The sequence below is a fragment of the Delphinus delphis genome, chromosome 7 (assembly GCF_949987515.2).
Source record: "Delphinus delphis chromosome 7, mDelDel1.2, whole genome shotgun sequence".
In the NCBI taxonomy this organism is placed as follows: domain Eukaryota; kingdom Metazoa; phylum Chordata; class Mammalia; order Artiodactyla; family Delphinidae; genus Delphinus; species Delphinus delphis.
The window spans coordinates 90,659,971-90,682,897 of NC_082689.1; the positions used below are offsets into that span (position 1 = coordinate 90,659,971).

At 34.3% G+C, this 22,927-nt stretch overlaps 1 protein-coding gene across 5 annotated transcripts in view; it reads right to left on the reverse strand.

Annotated features, from left to right (window-relative positions):
• Nucleotides 1–7,327: 7,327 nt before the first annotated feature.
• Nucleotides 7,328–22,927, reverse strand: part of SPOPL (speckle type BTB/POZ protein like) — a 62,504-nt gene continuing 46,904 nt past the window's right edge. For all 5 annotated transcript variants that reach the window (XM_060016868.1, XM_060016869.1, XM_060016866.1 and 2 more), the window contains 6 exons: nt 20,592–20,769; nt 20,456–20,511; nt 18,961–19,083; nt 15,553–15,695; nt 15,410–15,463; nt 7,328–11,660 (listed from right to left, as the gene is read on the reverse strand). In XM_060016868.1, the coding sequence (XP_059872851.1) occupies nt 11,516–11,660; nt 15,410–15,463; nt 15,553–15,695; nt 18,961–19,083; nt 20,456–20,511; nt 20,592–20,769 (699 nt within the window). In that variant the 3' untranslated portion in view covers nt 7,328–11,515. The remainder of the gene's footprint in view (nt 11,661–15,409; nt 15,464–15,552; nt 15,696–18,960; nt 19,084–20,455; nt 20,512–20,591; nt 20,770–22,927) is intronic.

Here is a 22,927-nt window from a genome sequence, read left to right on the forward strand (position 1 = left end):
GGCCACAACAGTGAAAGGCCCGCGTACCACAAAAACACAACAACAACAAAATATACAAAAAATTAACAGATAAGGGAGAAGCAGACCAATTCACTGATAAATTTGAAGATTTTAATACTCATTGTTCAGTAATTACTAGAAAAAAGTAGACAAAAACTAGTGAACATATAGATGTGAACAGCACTATCAATCAGCTTGACCTTACTGTCATATATAGCATACAGTACTCAACAATTGCAGAAAATACATTCTTTTCAAGTGCATACAGAAGTTTCAAGATAGATCATATTCTGTGCCATGAAACAAGTATCAATAAATATCAACTTATTGAAAATATATGGGGTCTATTCTCTGACCACTATAGATTTAAATTAGAAATCAGTAAAAATATAATACCTAGAAAAATCCTCCCAAATATAGGAAGTAAGCCCATGGACCAAAGAATAAATCACAAGGGATATTAGAAAATATTTTGAACTGGTGATAATGAACATACAACATACAAAAAATTGTAAGATGTAATTAAGGCAGTGCTTAGAGAAAAATCAGTAGTTTACATGATTAGAAAAGAAGAAATATGTAAAAATTAACAATCTGAGCTTCCATCTTAAGAAACCAAGAAACGATGAAGAAGTAATAAAGTGGGGACATCGATGAAGTAGGAAATGGACTAACAACAGAGAAAATTAAGTCAAAAGTTTGTTTTTTATATTCATATAGCAAGACCGATCATTAATTTTTTTATGGATATTTAAACAACTTTTGTTTTAAACTAATTTTAAACTTACAGATTTATAGATTGTTTTTAAAGGCCTGCTCTTAAATGGTCCTTCTATGATGCTGAGCATGGTGAAGTGGTAATATAAATGTGTGGTAGAAACACGAGGACTGAGCTCCCTGTTTGCTTCTTGCTTATCTTGTAAAACAACTTGCCCACATATATTTATATAGGCTTTACATATTTTAATTTAGAAAATTGCCACCATTTACTGATATACAGTGTACACTCTTTTTTTGTATGCTTCAAAATACGATGCCAGTCAGCTTAGTTGGTGGAGGGACCATGCCATACTCACAGTATTTAAATTAAGCCCTAAAACTATACAATTTTAGAACACACTCTGAATATTTACCGCTAAATTTTCCATTAAAACAACTGTTTATAAGGACGGATCATTATTGATCCATGACTGTTCCTCTACTAATCTGTGAGAAGGTGCATGAGAGTAAGGGGTCTGTCTTTGAATTTGTTTTGTTTTGCTTTACCATCACTGCAACTTGTATAGAATAAGGGCTCAACTGTATAATTGAGGAAATACTCCTCCATTCAGCCTCAAACCTGAAAGGTCCGAGATGAATGCATCAGATCAAGACTCCAATGTGCTAGATTCTCCTAAGTTTGAGTGTTACCAGTTCTCATTAAAACAAACAAAAACCAAACAGCATTTAATTATCATTCATTTTATGGAAAAAAAAAACCCAATCCTCATTTCATGGAAAATGTTATGTTTTGAAAATAAGAATTTACATTATTCTAGCAATTGCATGCCACTTTATTTCCATATGATTATTTAATGATGGTCTGCCTAAGAGTTAAGTACAAACTAGCAAAACAGCTTACATGACCATAATTATCTTCCCCAAGCAGAAGCTGTATCAGTAACTTCTGTTCTCAGTGTTACCAAATTTACCATTCTGGATAGCTTAAAAAAAAAATCAATTTATTGACTTTCCCAGAATGTACATTTTTTAATGTTTAATCTTTTTTCTCATTAGTAATATAAACATATATTTGTTTTATGGAAATTTTGGAAAATGCAGTCCATTGGAACAAATGATTCCCAGTACATAATCCAAAGACAAATGCTCTTATTATATCCTTATATTTCCCTCAAGTGTATTTTTATTAAATATTGGTATATAATAGTATGGTTTATCTAAGCAAGATAAAAAAACCAACAGGTTTTTTTTTTAATTAACTTCACAATTCATTTCTTTCCCTTTCTCATATAATAGGATAGGTTCATTTTGCCCATTGTAGTGCTGTTACATTTCAACCTAAGGTCATTCCTAGGCCTTTTCCATTTTATTTGCTGCTACTGTAATTGGGATCTTATTTCTCATAAATGGTTTCTGCCAGGATATATTATCTTGCAGATTATCTCTACATTTTCCTAGCCAGTTTACTATGAATTTGGGTCTTCTAGGAAAACAACTGTATATAACTTTCAAATATAGGCTTCCTTTCCCATACTTATATTGCTTATTTATTTCATATATATTTCACTAAAATTTCTAGAATAATTTTAAATAAACATATTATCAAACTACCTGTGTTTTGGCTGACTCTAATGGGTCGTCATTATGATGTTTTTGGCTAATGGTGTGAGGGTGGTAGTCTCAATGAATTATCTCCCATACTAGGTTTGTAAGGATATCTTGTGAAAAAAATAAATGTGCAATTTTGCTGAATTCCACTAGATGATCATGGCTTTTACTTTACCTTTTGATGTGGTACAAAACTGTTACCGTAATACTGAACCATCCTCAGAGTCCTAGGCCAACCTTAGGTGACTTGGTTTTTCTTTTTATTACTAAATTCTAGCTATTAGGATTTTATTTAGGATTCTATCACTCATATTTATAATAGAGATGGGTCTGTAAGCCTTCCTTTTTGGGTATTCTCTTAGGAAAATGGGGAAAGGGATTAGGAACCAGCATTTACTAGGCTACTGCTACCTCTAGGACAATGTATTAGTGTCTTACATATATTTCATTTATTTTTTGGCAATTTTCTAAGGTTATCTGGTTTCATACTAGTTTGATTAAAAGTATTGCTTAAATTTATTTTTCAGTATTTTCTTCAATGCACATATCATGGGAATTATCAGTTCCTAGAAAGTTTGAAGAAAGTCAACCTAGTTCCAAGACTTTTCTGGAGGTAATTATTTTATAATTGTTTCCATTTTTCCCGTGATTGTGAATTTGGGTAATAGCTTAAAAGGCCTTTCCTGACTTAGTCCTATGTACTCACATATTCAGAGTTCTCTCACTTGGATTCATTCTTACCCTCATCAAAAAAAAAAAAAAAAAAAAAAAAAGACCTGCACGCACAGAGGTACTACACATCAACAAAAAGCACTACTTTTCAGCTCTACTGAATTTCAGTAAAATCACCAACTCCTCTGACCCCTGAGCCTCCATACTTATTCCCTTATATAAACACTCTCCTCTATGCCTGGCTAGCAGTAATTTACTCTTGAGATGTGCTACACAATACCCTCTATTCCCCTTTCACAGGCTTATATTTTGTTACTGATTTTATTAAATTCCATCAGAACAGGGCATGTCTATTACATACCCACAAAAGAGATCATTACTGAAAAGGTTTTTCTGATAGAACACATGTTTGTCATACTAGTTCTGCTACATCTCTGTAATATTATCTTTGCCTTCTCCCTTTTTGGTATCCTAGTTGATTCTTTCCCCTGACTTTGCCACACACACAGTATTTTGTGCTTTGGAGGATATATAGTCTATTTTAAACTCTACCAGTGGATAGTTAGAGTCTCTTATTTTTTAAAAAATGCTTAAATGTTTATAATTCAAAGTTTAAAATCAGTGAGAAAACATTTTAAATTCTCATTTTATGGAAGAGGAAGAATTTTTGCACTTTTGATTTCCAATGCCAGTTCCCCCCTTCGTCTTGTCTAATTTCCTTTTTACTTACAATAGATGAACACTTTCACATTTTACATTTTACAGTTGTGAACCAGCCAGGGTTCATCAGTGAGGGAAGGGAAGGAGGACCTTCTTCCGGGAGGACGACAGCTATCTCTGAGTGTGATCCTGAGGTGGGAGGAGGGGCAAGCAGGTGGGAGTGTGGAAGGTTGGGGAGAGGGGTTGCATTCAAGTTTACAACGTTACAATTAGTCAGTCTTCCCTCTAACAGTTTAATACTTATTGCCAGTCCTTTTAAGCCTCAGCTTCCTATGCTTGGATTACTTTTGATCAATGTTCCCTATGCTTTGGGTACTATGTTAATATACTACCTCTATATAATTTGTGTTAACTTTAGAAATGAATCGCTAAACAGCTAAGAGTTTTGGGGTCAAATTTTTTTTCACTTAAAAGTATTGCCAGAGAAACATGACTTTAATTTTTTTTTTTTATTGCTTGGATACTCACACTACTTATCTTTCCAATTTACAAGTCACCCAGTATGTCTAGGTTTGGACATCTGTTCATGAATTCCACCTGGAGCACTATGAATTTTCTTATTTCTAAAACTCTTAATTTTTTTTAAGAAAAATGATTAGTATCTTTAATCACTGATTCTATTCCAATTATCATTATTATTATTTTTTTGCACCAATTATGCAAACACCGAGTCTCCTTAACTCATCCTCTGTAAAGTCATGGCCTCCAATTGCAACTGGGCCATCATGTTTTTTCTTCACGTCTGCTATTCCAAAACTCCTCTGCTCTTCTCAAATCTCTGAAATCAGCAAACTATGGCACCAAAGTTAAATCCTGCCTACTGCCAGCTTTTGTGAACAGTTCTAATGGAAACAGCCACCTCGTGAGCTTACATATTGTCTATGGCTGCTTTCACATTACAATGGCATAGCCGAGTGGGTAAAACGGTTACTACCTAGTCCTTTACAAAGTAAGTTTGCTGACCCCTGATCTAAACCCATCATCCACCCCCTTTACTCTGAATAGATGACTTCACAAGGAATAAAAGACATAAAATGAGTATACCAACTTTCAGGCCAAAAAAAAGAAAAGTATTAAATCTGACTCGACATCCTTTGCATTTCCCCTTCACATGCGTTAGGGGCAGTCTGTCTGGCATCTCATTGCACTCCTCTTCTCTTCAGACTAGGACATCAGTAATCCCTTTTGTATTCTATTTTTCTGACTCCTTATTATGACATCCTAATATACTGACATTTCTCCCACCATAAAGGAAAACAAATCAAAGTAAGAAACTGAACCTAAACCCCATCTTACAGCTACGGTTTCTGCCTTGCCATCTTCGCTGGACACCCCACGGTCTCTACTCAGAGAATACATTTCCTTACTCTAATCCTACTGCTTTCCCCACTCCAAAGACTCCTTTCATTTGCTCCCTCACAAATGGAATTTATATTTTAGTTGCCTATTTGACTGCTCGGTAGCACCTGACACTGTTAACCATTCCTTTTCTTGAAGCATTCTCTTCTCCAACTGCTAGGATGGACAGTCTTCTGGTTCTGACTTTGTGATCATGCATCTTCTTTTGCAAGCTGCTCTCTCTCTCCTCGTCCCTGTCTCTGCCCTGTGCTGCCTTCTCACCTCAGCCCGCATACACTGGTTACCATCTGTAGAATACTAAGGATTCCTGACTTTATAACTGAGATCCCCCTCATGTTTATGATTCACATATCCAACCAGAATGCCCTATAAGAACCTTAAGATCAACAGGCTCCAAATCAAAATAACCTTTTTTTTTTTTTTTTTCTCCACAAACTGCTGCTACTCTTGTGATTACTGTATCAGTGAATGTATCAGTACCATCCTCCACCCAGTTGCTCAAATATCAAACCTGGGAGTCACTCTTGACTCCGCCATCTTCCTTCTACCATATGAATTTCCAAGTCCTCTCAGAATTTCCTCTCCAATCTCTCCATCCCAGGTCTCCTAGCCTAGCACAAAGCACTAGTATTGCTCACCTCTTAAGAGGGTCTCCTTACCCTCTCTCCTCTAGCCCCCTCCAACCCACCTGAAGATTGACAGATTGTTGATGACATACTCAACACTCATAGTTATAAGTTCGACTCTTCTAATAAGATCTTTAAACAATCGTGATCTTTGCTAACTGGTTTACAACATGAGATTTCTCTTCCCTTTATACAATGGGATATAGCCACACCTGTTTTTACTCCCATAAATGTTCCATATGAACCTTGCCAACACACAATCGGTTGGATGATACCACCACTAAACTGCCTAACTCCCACTCAATTTGAGATGAGCATCACTTCCTCAGGAAGGTTTATCAAGTTTAATGCATCTAACTTCACTACTCTTTTTCAACTGCATGCCACTTTCACTTTTCCTCATTTTTGCCCAATTTTCATAATGACCTGCACATTTGGGGGGCATTTATAAAGTATACATTCTAAAAACCTTCTGCTGTGGCAGTTATATCAGAGTCCTCAGGACACTGGTTGCCTTTGTGTGTGTGCGTGCTGCAAATGTTATTCCTAAACCTCACAATTTTTCTTTCTTTGCACTTATCCTGGTTTGAATTTGGACGAAAGGCCTGGTTTGAATTTGGACAAAAGGGTAAGATTAGATACCATAGGAACTGTTTGGCTCTGATGTCACAGACTGAAGCAGGACTACACTTGAATCCTTTACAAAGGAATTAAGGGTGGAGGGCAAGAGATGAGGGAGAGGTGGAAAGGAAGCACTCCTAACGGGAATGACAAACTTTTTTGCCACTAATCATTGCAGACATCTGCATGCAAACCTCCCTGGTACAAAAAATAAGAAGGTAGCAATCATGTAAACATCTCTATCAATGTCTTCTATTTAAAAACAGTGATCAAAAAGCAAATGCCAGTCTTGGCCTTCTCTTAGAAACAAATGATTCTGAGGTGACAGAACAGAGGAAACACAACATTCCAATTTTCTAAAACAAAGTATGAAGGGTGCTGGCTGCTGCAGAGTAAGGGAAAAGGTTATATACAGTTCATTTAGAGTTTAGAATATGACCACTTGTCCTATCTTACTATAGTTGTATAGGTAATATTTTTTAAGTGTTTCAACCCTTCTTTTATTCTTTTAAGGGTAATTCAGTGTGTGTGGACATGTGTATGTGTGTGTTGAGAATATGGAAGGTTTTTCACTGTGCATTTCTGTGACTTTGGCCGTAATTTTTAAGCACTAATTATGTTGCTGTTACTAAGCTGGTGTAGGAATACACTGCCCCAAATTTGCTCTTTTTGAGAGCAGCAAATAATTAGCTGAAATTAAGAAGGGGTAGGAGGACCAGGGAAAGGTGACCTAAATTACATAGCATTAGCATAAGTCACGCAATATTGATGGTATGCATATGTTAAAGTACATATATATGTAACATCTCAGAGTCAAGGAATAAGTTTTTAGTAGGTTCCAAAAAAACACTAGTTTTCTTATGTAGAAAAGACAATTACTAAGCATAATTCTAAAAGTTACCATATCAAATACATGGCTCTTTTTGTAAAGCATCACAGTAATCGGATAAAGAACTATTCATAGTTTTCAAATAAACACAAAATAAACCAATTAATTCTGAATAAGTAGTATCAACTTTATTTTAACTCAATGTGCTGAAATGCAAAAAATATTTTCAGCAACAAGATACAAAAAGTATGTATCTCATCATTGACATCAGCTGATTAAAAATGAGGCTGAAAAGTTCAAAATGTCTTTATACATTTGAATCTTGAACATCAATTTGCCCCAGAACTGATTTTTAAATAATTTCAGCAGAATTTTATTTTCAAAAACGGGACTCACTTAAGTCATATCTTCATTCTAAAAAACTGAATGCAAAAATTAACTGGGTTACAGTATACAAGGATAAACCCTTAACAACAGAAAAAGATTTAAATATAAGAATTCTTTTTCAAACGTGAAGTCCACATACTGCAAACAGAAGACACAGTGTGGTGATTTCATTCCTAGTGAAGAAGTCTCGCATGGTAGGCACTCAATATTCGTTCAACTGGACCTAAAATTTACATCATTCCATTTAACACTTAAATAAACTAGAGCTCATAATCTGTATAAAAGAGGTTTGCAAAATACTCTTATGTGTGTTGAAAGTGCTGTCTTTATAATCTGAAAAACACTAAAACCCAACCACCCACGTTGTTTTGCAAGAAGACATTGAATATTTTCATTTTATCCATCAAAGAGCATGAACATCCAACTCAGAACAATTCACCTCTTCAAGGAGACTTGGCTTTGAGAAAAGCTTGAGTTGGATTTTAACAAAACAACTTACTGAAGTCCCTAGTGTTCTATTTTAGTAACACTGGGTAGCATCTATGATCCACAATTTTATAAACAATTCTGCTTAGGTTTTAAATTTATGCACAAAACAAATGGGTAAATAAATTAATAACTATACTTTTGGCATTTAAGCTCTAACTTAGGTCTCGTTTAAAAATAAACCAATAATGTTCATGACAACTTTTTAAGAGATCTTTGTTAATATTTTAAAACTTAATTTTAAAATTGATGTCCTTAAAAGGCACTGTTTTCACATTTCATCATGCAGTAAATTGGTCACATTTTTGAGAATTATAATTTCCTCTCAATTGTCCCCTCAAAGCACATTTAAATGGAATACACTTCAACTAACCTAAACTTTCAACATTTAACTGAGTTCTATTTTCAGAAATTCACTCTTTTGAACATACCACACACAAGTCCAAGCAAATACAAGTACATGTACACACACACGCGTGCACGCACGCACACACACATGCCCAAATGACCACGGAATACATGCAAGAATCTCCAATTACTATTTCAAGACAATGACACATGAGTATTCAAGGAGGTAACAATGGCAGGCCATAATGTTATGGCACCTTCATATTTGTGCTCCAAATACCGATACACATTAATATTAAAAAATGAAAAAGGCACAAATACAGTGTTTCTGTATCTCAATCTAAAGAACAGTTCTCCAATAGTTACTTTTATAATATGGAACATTTAAGACCAGTTACTACTTTTCTAAGAAAAAGCTCTGTTTAGGTGACAAAAGGGAAACAGGAGCAGGCTTTAGTTCAAAAGTCAACACTGCTCAGGACAAAATCTGTGCCTACCGAAAACAATGTCTGTAGTTTAAAAATGAAAAAAAAAAAAAAGCTATTACAGCACTCACGTCAGAATACATTAACAGTTTTGTATCATTGTCTCAAGAACCCACAATACCAAAAATATACATAATAAATAAAAAAAATAAATCAACTACCATATGATTCTGTTAGTATAATGGTAGGAATTATATTATCTGAAAAGTGGACATTTCTACAAATGTGGATATTCTTACAGCACAGTGTTGGACGTTTTTGGTACAAAATGTGCTACCAAACTAAAAAAAAAAAAACTTTATAATAAAACCCTTCAGATTTGCAACAAACACTAAAGTAAGTATGTAAGTAAGGGTAAGCTGAAATGTTCATTATAATAGGTGTTATTACTGAAGTCACTATGGTTAGAAATGTAGACCCAAGCAGTGAATTAATTCAGAATGCGCCTGTGTGCATCTGACATAAATGAATACACCAGTATTTTTTTAATATATGACAACAAAATTCTAGGGCCTGAGGGATGAACTTTTGTTTTCTTCTAAGACCCTGGCAAAATCTCAAATTCTTAAAGTGTATATGTATGTGTGTGTGGTTTCTTTTTTAAATTGCACATTTTAAATTTAAAGGGCTCAATCTTATGGTGAAGTTAAGGAAGTGAATTTCTGCTCCCTATAATACTCTTACATAGGATGGAATCCATTCATATGTAAGAATCTTTCTTCTATCCGAAGGGAGTCTTCCAATTTCAAATTTAGGTTAACACAACAAAGACTCAAGCTACACAGCAAGAAATGAAGATATCTGAAAATATGATCTTTTTGAACTCCAGTTTGATGTGGATAACAAATGATTATTTGACAGTGTTTGTTCAATGTAAATATGAATCACTCTTGGTATATTAGGATTGCTTCAGTAAATACCTAACTGACAGATAACAAAAATAAAATCTATTTTAAAACTTCACGCTTCATCTTTTTCTTTTTGTCCTAAATTCAAAAACTAAATAAACGAATTATACAAATTTTAATCTGGAGAATAAAGTTATATATGTAAATATATAGGTATATGCATTTTTTTTTCCAGTGAAAAAAATTTTTCCCTTGTGGTCAAATGTAAATCTTGCCTAAGAAGCATACTGCCACTGTCACAGGAAATCAGATGCAGTGACTTGACACCGATTGCTCCTGCTTCACCAGGACAATGCACCAGAACAGACTTCTGTTGTAAACAGAGCTATCGAAAACTGAAGATGTGTATGTGTTTAAAGCTAAAATTCATTTATAATAAAGAACTGGCCCGTGAAAAGCAGTTTATGAATAGTTTATCCTGTTCACATTATGCAGAATTTCACTATCATCCACAATGTTGGTACAGTAACTGAGACAGAAAGGAGAAAGCTAGGGAGGAAAAAAGGTTTCAGAGTGTAGCCTGACATATTTCTAAGGGTTCTCTCCTTTAGTCTGCAAATAATAGCAGTTCATTGCTTTTAGAAGGAGAGTAGGCTGTCCAGGATTCATTTACTGTCAGGTGCCTTCTCCAAAGCGTGATAAACAGGCGTGAATTCAATAATGAATATCTGGAAGTCAAACCAATTTAACTATAATCGAGAATATCTTCCTTATCTATTATCACAAACATCCCAGTTGGCTCCATCTGTCTTAAAAATTCTTTCAAAAGTTAAGACAATTAATTATACCTTATCAATTCTCTCAAAAGCAAAAAAAAAAAAAAAAGTACCATTCAGTATAAAAAAGTTACACATTAAAAGTGCATATATATCTTCTTAATTGGCCCACTCATTAAATTTACATTTGGTCATCCTTACTTTTAACATGTACAGAATTCTTCATATAAATGTAGGTCACTATAAATTAAAAAAAAATTAATTCAGCACAAAACATGCTTTCTTCTTATTGAAATCTTAACCTCAATCAGTTCTCAATCACTGTAAACTTGGATAAACTCACAAAGAAACACAAGCAAAGGTTTGTTATGCTTCTCTTAGTTTGTTGGACAGATAACATAAAAACACTACAAATTTCATTAAAAATTTGGGCCAACTCATTGCATATTTGCCCCCTGAAATGAAAAATAAATTAGAATTGAAGCAGTGTATTGCCATAACTTACCTTGAAGGTAAGCAGGTTCTCCTGTATTTATAGAACTTAGACTGGAGACGTTACCAGTAATCTCCAATAGAAGTGCTTTTTTAAGGAAAGCCTAGTTTTAAACTTTGAGATAGCATAGGACAAACCCTATAATATTCATTTGCCTTTCTCAAACTAATGGAAGATCCTTTTGAAACTTATTATCTTCAGTTATCAATATTACTGCATTATGGAGCTAGTGCAATCCTGCATAGCCTTGGTCACAATGACAAGGCACAATAAAAAAATTAAAGTATATATATGAACAAGAGAAGTCACTGAAGATAATTTAAGGCCTTGAAGTGAATTAGAGTATAATCAGTCTAATTTAAAGCTGAAGAATAAACCATAAATTATCCACCTGAAATTCAAGCAATATGCTTTCTCAGCTTCTGTTCTGTGGACAAGACAACAGAAACAACTCTTGCTTATGGTTTGTGTATTAGAATCCTTCTGGACCTGGAGGAGTAAAAGTCAGTTCCATTTTTCTACAGTTCATGGAAGATTTCAAGACTGTTTTAGCCGTTTTCGTGGAATACCAAACTGTGGACACTGTGCAGATGCTAGTGCTCGGAAGGCTTCTGCTACCAAATGTGGGTGAGACTGAATCATGGACTTCCACCCAGATGTTTCCATTATGTCTGCTGCTTGGCTGAAAAATAAAATTAAGAGATGTTTACTAAAGAATACTTTTCAAAATGCACTGTTGCACTGTCAATTTTTTTTTTTTTAATTTACAGATTTCAAAATGTCTGGAACATTCTGTTTGCCTCTCTATGTATTCTAACCATTTGAATTCATTAAAATATCATCTTTACCTTACTGGTATTTTCTTTTGTAAATGAAACTATTCAATTTTTCTGGAAATTCTACTCTTGGAAGTGTGTGACACTTGTCTGCATAGTTCTACTCCCACTGTTACCATTTCTATACCCGCTCTTTCAAGAGCTATTTTCCCTGGCTCTTACATGCAGGTTTTCTTTAGAGTTCTAAGTTTTGCCCTCGACTCTTCTCCCTTAACATTCTTTACTTATCTTATCTTATCCACTATTCACAATTTTAACTATCATATTCAGTGATGATAAATAATGATTTGCTAAGTCCTAGGCCTCCCCACAAAGGTTGTTCCCAACCACTTGTTCTCTTTACTTGGATGTGCCTGGAGACCCATAAATTTGGGACTGTCGGAAGGGAACTCAACACGTTTCTCCCAAGGCCCAAATTCTTCCTCTCTCATTTCCCATCAGCGAATGCTTCCACCATCACCCAGTGATTCAAGTCAGGAACCTGGAAGTCACCCTAGATGCCATCCTTTCCAATCAGTCATCAAAGCCCTATTTTAATTCCCAAAGGTATCCTGAATCCCTAGTTAAGGCCCACATCATCTCACATTTGAATTATTATGGGAGTCTCCTAATTTGTCTTCTACTCTCCTATCTTGCTCCTCTCAAACCAGCTTCCATGCTGCCTTAGTAACATAAACACTAACATGAACACATCCTCTTCTACTCTTCTCCATTGCCGGTACCCAAGTTCTTTAGAAAGAGAAAGTTTCCTAGTTCTTCCCCCTAGCCTTCTACCTCCCACTTCCATGCTCTGGCACTCTGTATAATAATACTGAACTGTTTACTGTACCTGATGTACAACATGCTCTGAGTAAACACAATTACCCAAGCAAAAAATCTAGTTATCCCTCCTTGTCTCCTGTCTTCTCTCCTTTGTAACTACCCTCCATCCAAATAATATCCAAGTATTATAGATTGTCCATTCAAAATATTATATCCTTTTATTTCCCTCTGGCCACACTGTCGCCAGTCAAGTCTAATTTTGCCCTCATCTTTTGCCTGAAACACTCCAATAACTTTCCAACTGGCCTACCTATATATAACCTTGCTCCTCAACTACCACCACCAACTCAACCTCCCCACAACCATGCATGTGGAGACATTGCTAAAAACACACACCTGATCACAGCCTACTCTAGGTTAAAACCATTTACTGTATGCCCATTCCTGTTCGAATAATGTCTAAAAGGCCTTCTGTGATCTGATCTTTGCTCTCTTCCTCCAGCTTCTCATGCCCCACCCTCCATACTGTTCTTTCTTATCACCAAAACTTTGCACACCTGAATGTCTTTTTCGGGATATACTTTCCCACCTCTTTGCTCTTCTTCATCAGGTCTTTATTTATACAACAATTCTTCAAAAGGGCTTTCTCTGACCCCTAGATTAGGTTCGGTCCCTTTGCTATATGCTCAGATGGGTATGCTCTACATTACCTATTATTACACTTAACTTCAACTACTTGTTTAATTCTTATACATCTCCTGCTAAAACATGAACTCCATGAAGGCAGGGAAAACATCTGTCATGTTCACCATTATATTCTTTGTACTAAGTAAGCACAGTGCCCTGGGAATTTGCTGGATAATAAACATAAATATCTATCAAACGATTGATCAACTACTGCTTCACGCGTCTATACTTTGATTCAAGCTATGCTGTCTGCAATGCTTATTTCCTTCCTAGTTTGCTAATTCCTATTCCTGTTTTAAGACAAGCCTCAGTCATCTTCAACCCTAAACCTCCAGCCTTAGTCAAGTGCCCTGCACATAACCTTCTTTAACACATTACTTACCATATTATAATAAAATGATATATTCATGGATGTGTTCCTGTCATTAGATCAATTTCTCAAGGACAGGATTTTTCCCCATAATTGTTTTTATATGCAGGACCCCAGCATGGTGCTTGAGACACAATAGATGCTACACAAATGTTTGCTTCACTAAATAGCAGCTAATAACAATTTAAAAAAAAATTTGCCTAACATCCAATTACCAGTGTGTCGTCATGTTTATAATTTCAACTCGTTTAGAATCACACAGATACTTCTTAATTTACCTGACATTTTCATTTATTTAATTCAACAAATAGCTATTGAAGGTCTCTATGTACAATACAGCTTCTACACGGGATATAAAATAAGCTTATATTTTTTGACATTGAAAAAGCTATACAAGGCAAAATATTTTCTTAACAGAATAAAACTAGAGCTTGAAAGTGGCAAAGTACAAAGAATCACAAAACAGTCATTTGATTTTTTTCTAGGATCACATGCCATGATAACGTATTATCACACACTGACCAATATATACAATAATCAATATCTTAAAAGTAGCCACTAATTTTTACTTTCATAAAACAGAATTCACAAACTGTTAAGAATTCAGTTAACCAACTTCAAATTCTATCAAAACAGACGAAAGCGAGGGGCCATAAATCAAATATTCATTTTCTTGTCTCTAATGCAATTTATCAAAAGTTGTATCAACTTTTGATAAATTGCAAAAATGTAGTTTAAGGGTTTACAGGCAAAAACTAACCAAAAGCATATGCAAATTCTTCAACCTCCTGACTCCTGATACTGAATAATTGCAAAGAGTAAAAATGTTACTCTAAAAATGAGTGAAGGGCTTCCCTGGTGGCACAGTGGTTAAGAATCCGCCTGCCAATGCAGGAGACACGGGTTCGAGCCCTTGTCCGGGAAGATCCCACATGCCGCGGAGCAACTAAGCCTGTGTGCCACAACTACTGAGCCTGCGCTCTAGAGACCACGAGCCACAACTACTGAAGCCTGCGCACCTAGAGCCCGTGCTCCTCAACAAGAGAGGCCACCGCAATGAGAAGCCCGCGCACCGCAACGAAGAGTAGCTCCCGCTCGCTGCAACTTGAGAAAGCCCGTGCACAGCAATAGCAACAAAGACCCAACTCAGCCATAAATAAATAAATAAAATGAGAGAAGAAGAAAAAAAAAGGGAATAATAAATTCTAATAGTTACATCATATTCCGAAGATCCAGGCTTAGAAAGATGTCACAACTACCCTGCTCATTATAATCTACCAGGGAAAGGAAAGATCAAATTGCTACTATTTCTGGAATGGTAGGCAGTTAGCCTAATATAACATGTGATGCAAGTTATCTGGCTACCTTAAGAAGCAGTGGGTTAGCATTCAAATGTCAAGAGTTTCTAGGCAAATATGGAGGGTACATTTCCTCATAGGATAAAATAAATATTTCCCACATTTTTAGAAATGCTTTCTGAAGGGGCAAGGGCAGGATCTCCAGCCACTGAAATACCTGGACTCAGCTATATACTACATGAACATACGTGCTTAAGACATTAGAGCGTCCATCCCAATTCACATTAGAAGCTGATCTACAACAGAACATAGCCTCAAGAATCCACTAAGTAGTCAAATTATTATTTTTTAAACTGGCAGTTTGCTTCATATAACTAATATCTGGATTCATACTTATTGGAGATGAACAAAAGGCTATGCAAACACTTAATTTCATGTATGCAGATCAACTTTAAGTCAGAAACTGATGTCATCTTACTTGCTGTTCCAGTTTTTCCCATCTTTACACCCAAGCTGTCGAAGTACACTGCACCTGCATTGAAGATTTAAACACACTTAAGAAAAAGGTCGGTGAAGAATTGTTGAAGGTGTCATGTCCACTGAAATACAAGCATAGCTTACCTATTAATAAAGTCTATGGCTTGTGCTTTCAACTGTTCCGCACTGTGCAAATCTGCAAGGACAAGGGTATCAGCAACATTTTCTACTGAGAGGTTACTACACAAAGCTTCTTCACACATGACCTTCAGCCGTTCCAGTGCATACTATCCAAAAGGAAAACATAACATTAAACATTTACTCAAACTAGCAAGTTTTTAAATACACGATATTTGTAACTTAGAAAATGAAGTTTAAGCCCATTACACATTGAACTGAGGGTACTTTAAAAGTCTTTAAATTACTTTAAATATAAAGAAAGTATGAATTAATGCATTCAAGAGAAAGACTAATTTTTCTTAAGAAATTTCTATTTGCATAAGTGCAAGATACAGGATATTTTTTAAATAAAGTTTTATTCTTTAAAAACCCCTTATTACTCAATACTCTTAATGAGTATATTTCTCTTTTCTACTATTTTAAACACCAGTCAGTACACTGCATGTTGTCACTACTTAATTCTGAAAAATAAATTATAAGGCTAAACAAATCATATTCATAACCATTAAAAACTTAGTGTATGTTATCAGAACATCCTTGGCAATTTATTGAGGTAAAATTGACATAAAATAAATAGCACATATTTAAAGTATATACTTTGATAAGTTTATACAGCCATATAACCATCATTAAATCAAGAGAGTGGACATATTCATTACTCCCCAAAGTTTCCTTCTATCTCTCTGTAACCCTTCTTCCTCACCCCACCCCAGGCAATACCTCTGATGTGTTTTCTACTGCTACAGTCTGCATTTTCTGAAGTCTTCTATAAATGGAATCATACAATTTGCATTTGTTTTTGTCTGGCTTCCACGCATTATAATTATTTTGAGATTCACGCATGCTGTTGTCTATGTATCAATAGTTCTATGCTTTTTATTGATCAATAGTATTCCACTGATCTACTGACAAACATTTGGGTGTTTCCAGTTTTTAGCCATTACAAATAAAGCTGCTATAAACATTCATATACAAGTCACTGTATGGGCATATGCTTTCTCTTCTGTTGAGCAGAAACCTATAAGTAAACTCGCTGAATAATATGGTATGTGTAAAACTTTAAAAAAATTGCCACACGGTCTTTCAAAGTGGTTGTATCATTTTACATTCCCATTAGCAGTATATGAGAGTCCTAATTTTTCCATATCCTTGACCATACTTCGTATGGTCTTTGTAATTTTAGTTATTATAATATAGTTACAGAAGTATCTCACAGTGGTTTTAATTTACACTACCCTAATGTGGTTGAGCATCTTTTGATATACTTGAATGACACTATTTTAGGAAGTGTCTGTTCAAATATTTTTATTTTTAGAAATAACTTTGTTTACTTATAATTGAGTTTTGAGAGGTCTTTATACAGTTTGAATACAAAAGTCCTTAATCATTTATATTCTGGACAAAAGTTGTTCATCATCAAAACAAAAAACAGGGGCTTCCTTGGTGGTGCAGTGGTTGAGAATCTGCCTGCCAATGCAGGGGACACGGGTTTGAGCCCTGGTCTGGGAAGGTCCCACATGCCGTGGAGCAACTAGGCCCGTGAGCCACACTACTGAGCCTGCGTGTCTGGAGCTTGTGCTCCGCAACAAGAGAGGCCGCAACAGTGAGAGGCCCGCGCACCGCGATGAAGAGTGGCCCCCACTCACTGCAACTAGAGAAAGCCCTTGCATAGAAACGAAGACCCAACACAGCCAAAAATAAATAAATAAATAAATATACAATTTGCTAAAAAATAAAACAAAACAAAAAACAGAAACAAACCCCAAAGTTGTTCATCAAATATATGCTTTGCAAATATGTTCTCCCAGTCTGCGGCTAGTCTTTATTTTCCTATGTCTTTTGAAGAAAAGAAGTTTTAAATTTCATTGAAGTCCAATTTATCATTTTTCCTTTTACGTATTATGTTTTTGGTGTCATAGCTAAGAAGTCTTTGCCTAATGTAAGATCACGAAGACTTTCTCCTATGTTTTCTTTTAGAAGTTTAAGATTTTTAGGTTTATAATCTATTTTGCGTTACTTTTTGTATATGATGTGAAGTTCGCATACAAAGTTTTTTCAAATGAGTTCAACCACAGTACATCTGTTTGGACACAGGCTATCCAACTCCTATAGCACCATTTATTGAAAAGACTATCCTTTCTCCACTAAACTATCTTTGCACTTTTATAAAAAATTAAGTAGTCATACATGTGAGTCTATTTCTGTACTCTATATTCTGCTTCAATGAGTTATTTGTCTCTCTTGTCACCAATACAATGCTGTCTTAAATACTGAACCTTTATGAGTCCTCCACTTTGATCTTCTTTTTCAAAGTTATCTGACTATTCTAGGTCCTTGCACTTGCATATAAAATTTTTAAATCAGCATGTCAATTTTTCCCCTGCAAAAAGCATGCTAGGATTTTGATAGTGACATGTTGGTTTTACTAATCAAAGGAGAATTGACATTTTAACAATGTTAAGATTTCTAGTCCATGAACAAGTTTTTTCTCTCCATTTATTGAGGTCTACCTTAATTTCTATTAGCAGTATAATTTTCAGCATACAGGTCTTGAACATATTTTGTCAGATTTATGTCTACGTAATTCAAATTTTTGACTCTATTATAATGGCATTTTTACATTTAAATCTTTATTGAGATAGTAATATACACTTGGCCCAGTTTCTCCCAATGGTACCATTTTTCAAAATGAGTATAATTATCACTATATATACATATACATACACACATACACACACACACTTACATACACACACAGACAGAAGTGCCATGGACATTAATACTTTTGGAGAAAGCTCCCAAAGTGCTTTAGTGCTTTGAGGATTGAGAACTACTGGCTTTGAGATTTCCTGAAATTTTTGTAGTTTCCCTACCTTCAGGAAATCACCATTATAAAAGAACATTATAAAATTAACATTGTTTTTTTCTCTATACTCTTATATTAGAAAAGAAATCTATGAATACAAGATTAAGTTAGAAAAAAATACCCAATATTTTTTTCCTTTTTTTAGACAAAGGTCATGCACTGTATCTTAACACTAAGAATATCTCAAAATTGCAATAGACTATATATGCTATTGTGTGTGTGTTCTCATAAAACAGGGTAATGATACACCCAAAACTACTGAGTCTACAGTTAATCTGCCATTTCTGTAAATTGGCTCAAGATACTTTTATGTCTTATTGATTTAAAAAAATTTCATTTCTATATTATCCCACTGTGTATTATTTCATAATACTCTCAAGAGCCATCCACAAACGGTATAAATTGGTTCAATATTTCAAGTTATTGGGGGTTCTCATTTGATGATAGTTTTCTAGATACATCAAGCTTGAGGACATTTTTCAGCTCTTTAAGACCGAATTACTTACTTTGTCTGCAGCTGCCAACAAGTTGTCAGCCATTTTGTCAAGATTTGGCGCTTTCCCTGTGTAAATGAATCTCATCATTTCTTTAAAAACCTCAGGGTCTACATCATTTATTTCCACTCGATTCTGGTATTGAAAACAACAACAAAAAAGTTATATTTCAAGAACACACACATACACAAATGAACCAAAGCAAAACTGACAGCAACTTAAAAGCCCCAAAGTGTATTTTAAAATTGAGGTAAGTAAATCTTCAGTAGGCTAAGTAAGTAGGCAAAGTGAGGCAGGCAGGTCTAAGAGAAGTACACCAAGTCAAGCACTACCATGGAGGAACATAAACCCCAACTTCTCAGTTAAAAAGAGTTCAAACAGAAACAAAAAAACCTGTAAGGCCAAACTAAATACATCTGAATTCAGTTTCTGACCTCTATCTTAGAAGAAGATGGTTATTAACTTTTTTTGTTGCTGAAAAGAATTAGGTGGTAATACAATGCCTAAGACTCAATAACCACTGGTTCTAGTCCCAGCTTTAAGCAAAGGTAAGGTCAGGTATTTGAGAACATACCAGAGCCCACTACCTCAGAAGTCTCCTACAAAAACGGCATGTAATATTATCTACGGGCACCTCACCTCTTTACTTGAGACATACTCAAGTCCAAAGAGGACCAGTTGCTTTTTTGCTCCTGTATCTTTGTATTTGGTCTCTCTCCTGAGATCAATGAAGCTAAATAGTTAACACTAAACAATACCAAACTTTTCTGACCCTTTGATGACAATAACATTTGACATCATTGATCAGAAGACTGATCATACTACCTGCCCAGACCAATAATCAAAGGAAAGAAAGAAGCTACTTCGTTGCAGCTTCTAGTTCTGCAGGGAGAATAAAGCTGAGACATATAAATAAACTCAGGAGTTGCCTAGTTGGAGCAATAAGGCTCACGTGTAATGCAACCCGCAAAAATCAACCTCTGGTCTTTAATCTGACTACATTTCAAGATGACAGGTGAAAGAGAAATATCTGAGAAAACCAAATAGGTTGTATCTTGATTACAATTCATGCATACTAATAATGACATAATTTATGTCCTTTATTAAATCTAATAAATATCCTCTTATTATAGTGGCAAAAAGAATGTAGGAATTGTCTTTGTTCTAGAAAACAAGTTCCAAAATCAACTCAAAGTCTAGAAAGAAGGAATATACATCTTAACTGGAGAACTCTCAAATAGTTATGGACCAGTACAGTCCTTTTGGACAGCTATCCTTTTGGATAACAACTACCCACTTATTTTGCTACCAGAAGGGTGCTGAAATAGCTGTTATGTGGAATATTCACCCACAGTAAGCTACATCTATTTTTCTATGATAGAACATATTTCCCCCCATCCTTCTATTTCTTTCTAAAATCATAATAAGAAAATGCACCTTTACTTTTAAAATATACATTCCACTATTCTACATTTGTACAAATATTAGCCCTTTAAACCATGTTTACCTTTTTGCTTTCTTCCATTTCATGTTCAAACATTGCATTAAAAACTGGGGATCGAGCTGTAACAAGATTAAGCATCATTATTTAATGTACAAATTTATGAAAGAAAGGTACTATATTACCCAAAAGTAGAAAGTACCTGCAAGTACAGATTTATGAGCTTTAAATTCTTGTCCTCTCACGAAAAAACTGCAATCTGTAAATCTTGTGTTTTCCCAGAGATTACCTAAATCATCTGCTAGTCGACATTCAGGCACCTTTAAAGTATTTGTATTAGTATGTCCTGATATATTTACTGAATCTTGGACCACACTCACCTAATAAAAAAGGGACAGCAAGAAAAAACACTTTTATAAATTAATATCAATAATAAGCTACTAAGTCTAAACTTAAACTTCTTATCATTAAAATCACGTAGAAAATTCAATGTACTCCTGATCAAAAATAGTAATACTTGGGAACTGAATTTAAGGACACAACTTAAAGGAGAGAAATAATGTAGAAAACAATTGAAACAAACTAGATCATTTTAAAGTGACATTTTATGTAAATAAATGGCTTAATGATTCCTTGGAATGCTCGGCTATTAATCACAAAAAGTATTTCTCAACAAGAAAAAGGTCATAATATGATTCCAAATTCAAACAAGGAGAAGGTATTTTTGTGAGGAGTAAGAAATTTCTTTAATTTTTATTTCCTCACACTACAGACCTATCAACATTTAAAGTTTATTATACATTCAATAAACACAGCATCACTCTTATGACTTTTTAGAGTATTTTAAAATGTTTTTTAAAACTACAGACTACAATATGCAATTTGGGAAGTATTTTAAGTGTTGTCCCTATATGTTTCAACTCTAAACAAATTGATTTAAATATCTAGTAATATTGATTTAAATTTTAAAGTATGAGAATTCTCACAAAACCAATGTAGTTATTAATGTTCAATGAAATTTTTTATTTAAAAAAATCAACAGTAAGAACAATATAAATATAATTTAATTCGATTTGCAGACCTTTTATTTACCTGTAAAATAATCAATAAATAAAACTTGGTATGACTGCAACATTGCTTTTATATGGAGTCCAATATATATGGATTAAATTATCTCTCAGATGACTACATACTGAATGAAGTCTTAAAACACTACTGACTAAGTTTGGCACACTAATTTTTTAGGAAAAGGAATATACTATTACTAGGAATTTCATATTACATTTAATAAATTGAAGAAAATACTACCTCAACTAGTAAATCAAATGTGTCAAGAGTAAATGAACCATCTTTCACAAAAAGTGCTATATTAGTTATCTACTATTTCAAGTTACTAAGTTTTATGGTTGTTTGTTATGCAGCGATAGATGACTTTTCATTTAAAAACATATTTCATAAGGCTTTTGTTAATTAAAAGTAAGTATAAGTAAGGACAAATACAGTAAACTATGTAGAAATTGTAAATTGGAAATGGATAAATTGGACCAAACTACTAACATGCTAAGAAAGTGTAATGGTCCAATATAAAATGTTTGAAGAATATTAAATCTCATTAGTCCTCACTCATCCAGATGTAATAACATCTATCTCATATGAATGAATAGACGGCTTCTAAAGAAAACTTCATTTTCTGAGGATATTTTTATTAACCATTTTGTTTGTCCGCTTTTATTAACCTTTTGGAATCGCACATTATAGAAATCATCTAATCCAATCACCTCATTTTTAAAAAAAAATTTGAAAAAGTGAGATCCAGAGAAGGTAACTAAAGTGTCCTAAATCCACTGCTAGTCAGTATCAGAGGAAGACTAGACCTACATCCCTTTTTATAGCATTCTTTGTACTAGACAGTATTTCTTTGGATTTTTAAAGAAATTAGTAGTACGTTAATGCAATTATGGTTCTGAAGGGATTTATCACAACAATCTTCTGAGATGTTCTTCTAAATATAGGAGCCAAGACATTGTGCACATAAATAAGTTCATGAATAAAGATTCTTCTATTAAGTTTTTAATTATTCAAATTGTTTCTAAAATTTTACAAACTACAAAACAGAAAAAAAAAAGCTTCACTAATCCTTACCTTATTGCTCTGTTACACCATACATTATAACTTAACGATACATAAATCAAAAATGTTGGTATTAATATTCAGGGTTTAGTTAGGATCACAAAGACAGTGTTTGCTTGTTCACATCAGCACTGCTCTTGAAATTTCTAGAGAGCAGAAACTGGATTAAACTGAACAGTTCAATTACTTGCATAAAGTATGCAGTGGAGTCATGAAAATGTGACCATATTATTTAAATTTAGGAAAAGATTTCTTAAATTCTACTTATTATCTAATTGTCTTAATTCAAAACAATATATTTAATGTAAAAATTTTACAAAAATCAGGTGATAGAAGGAAAAAAGGATCAAAAAATAAAGCCATTATTATCGGGCACAGATACTGATGATGATATATTTGTACTTTGTA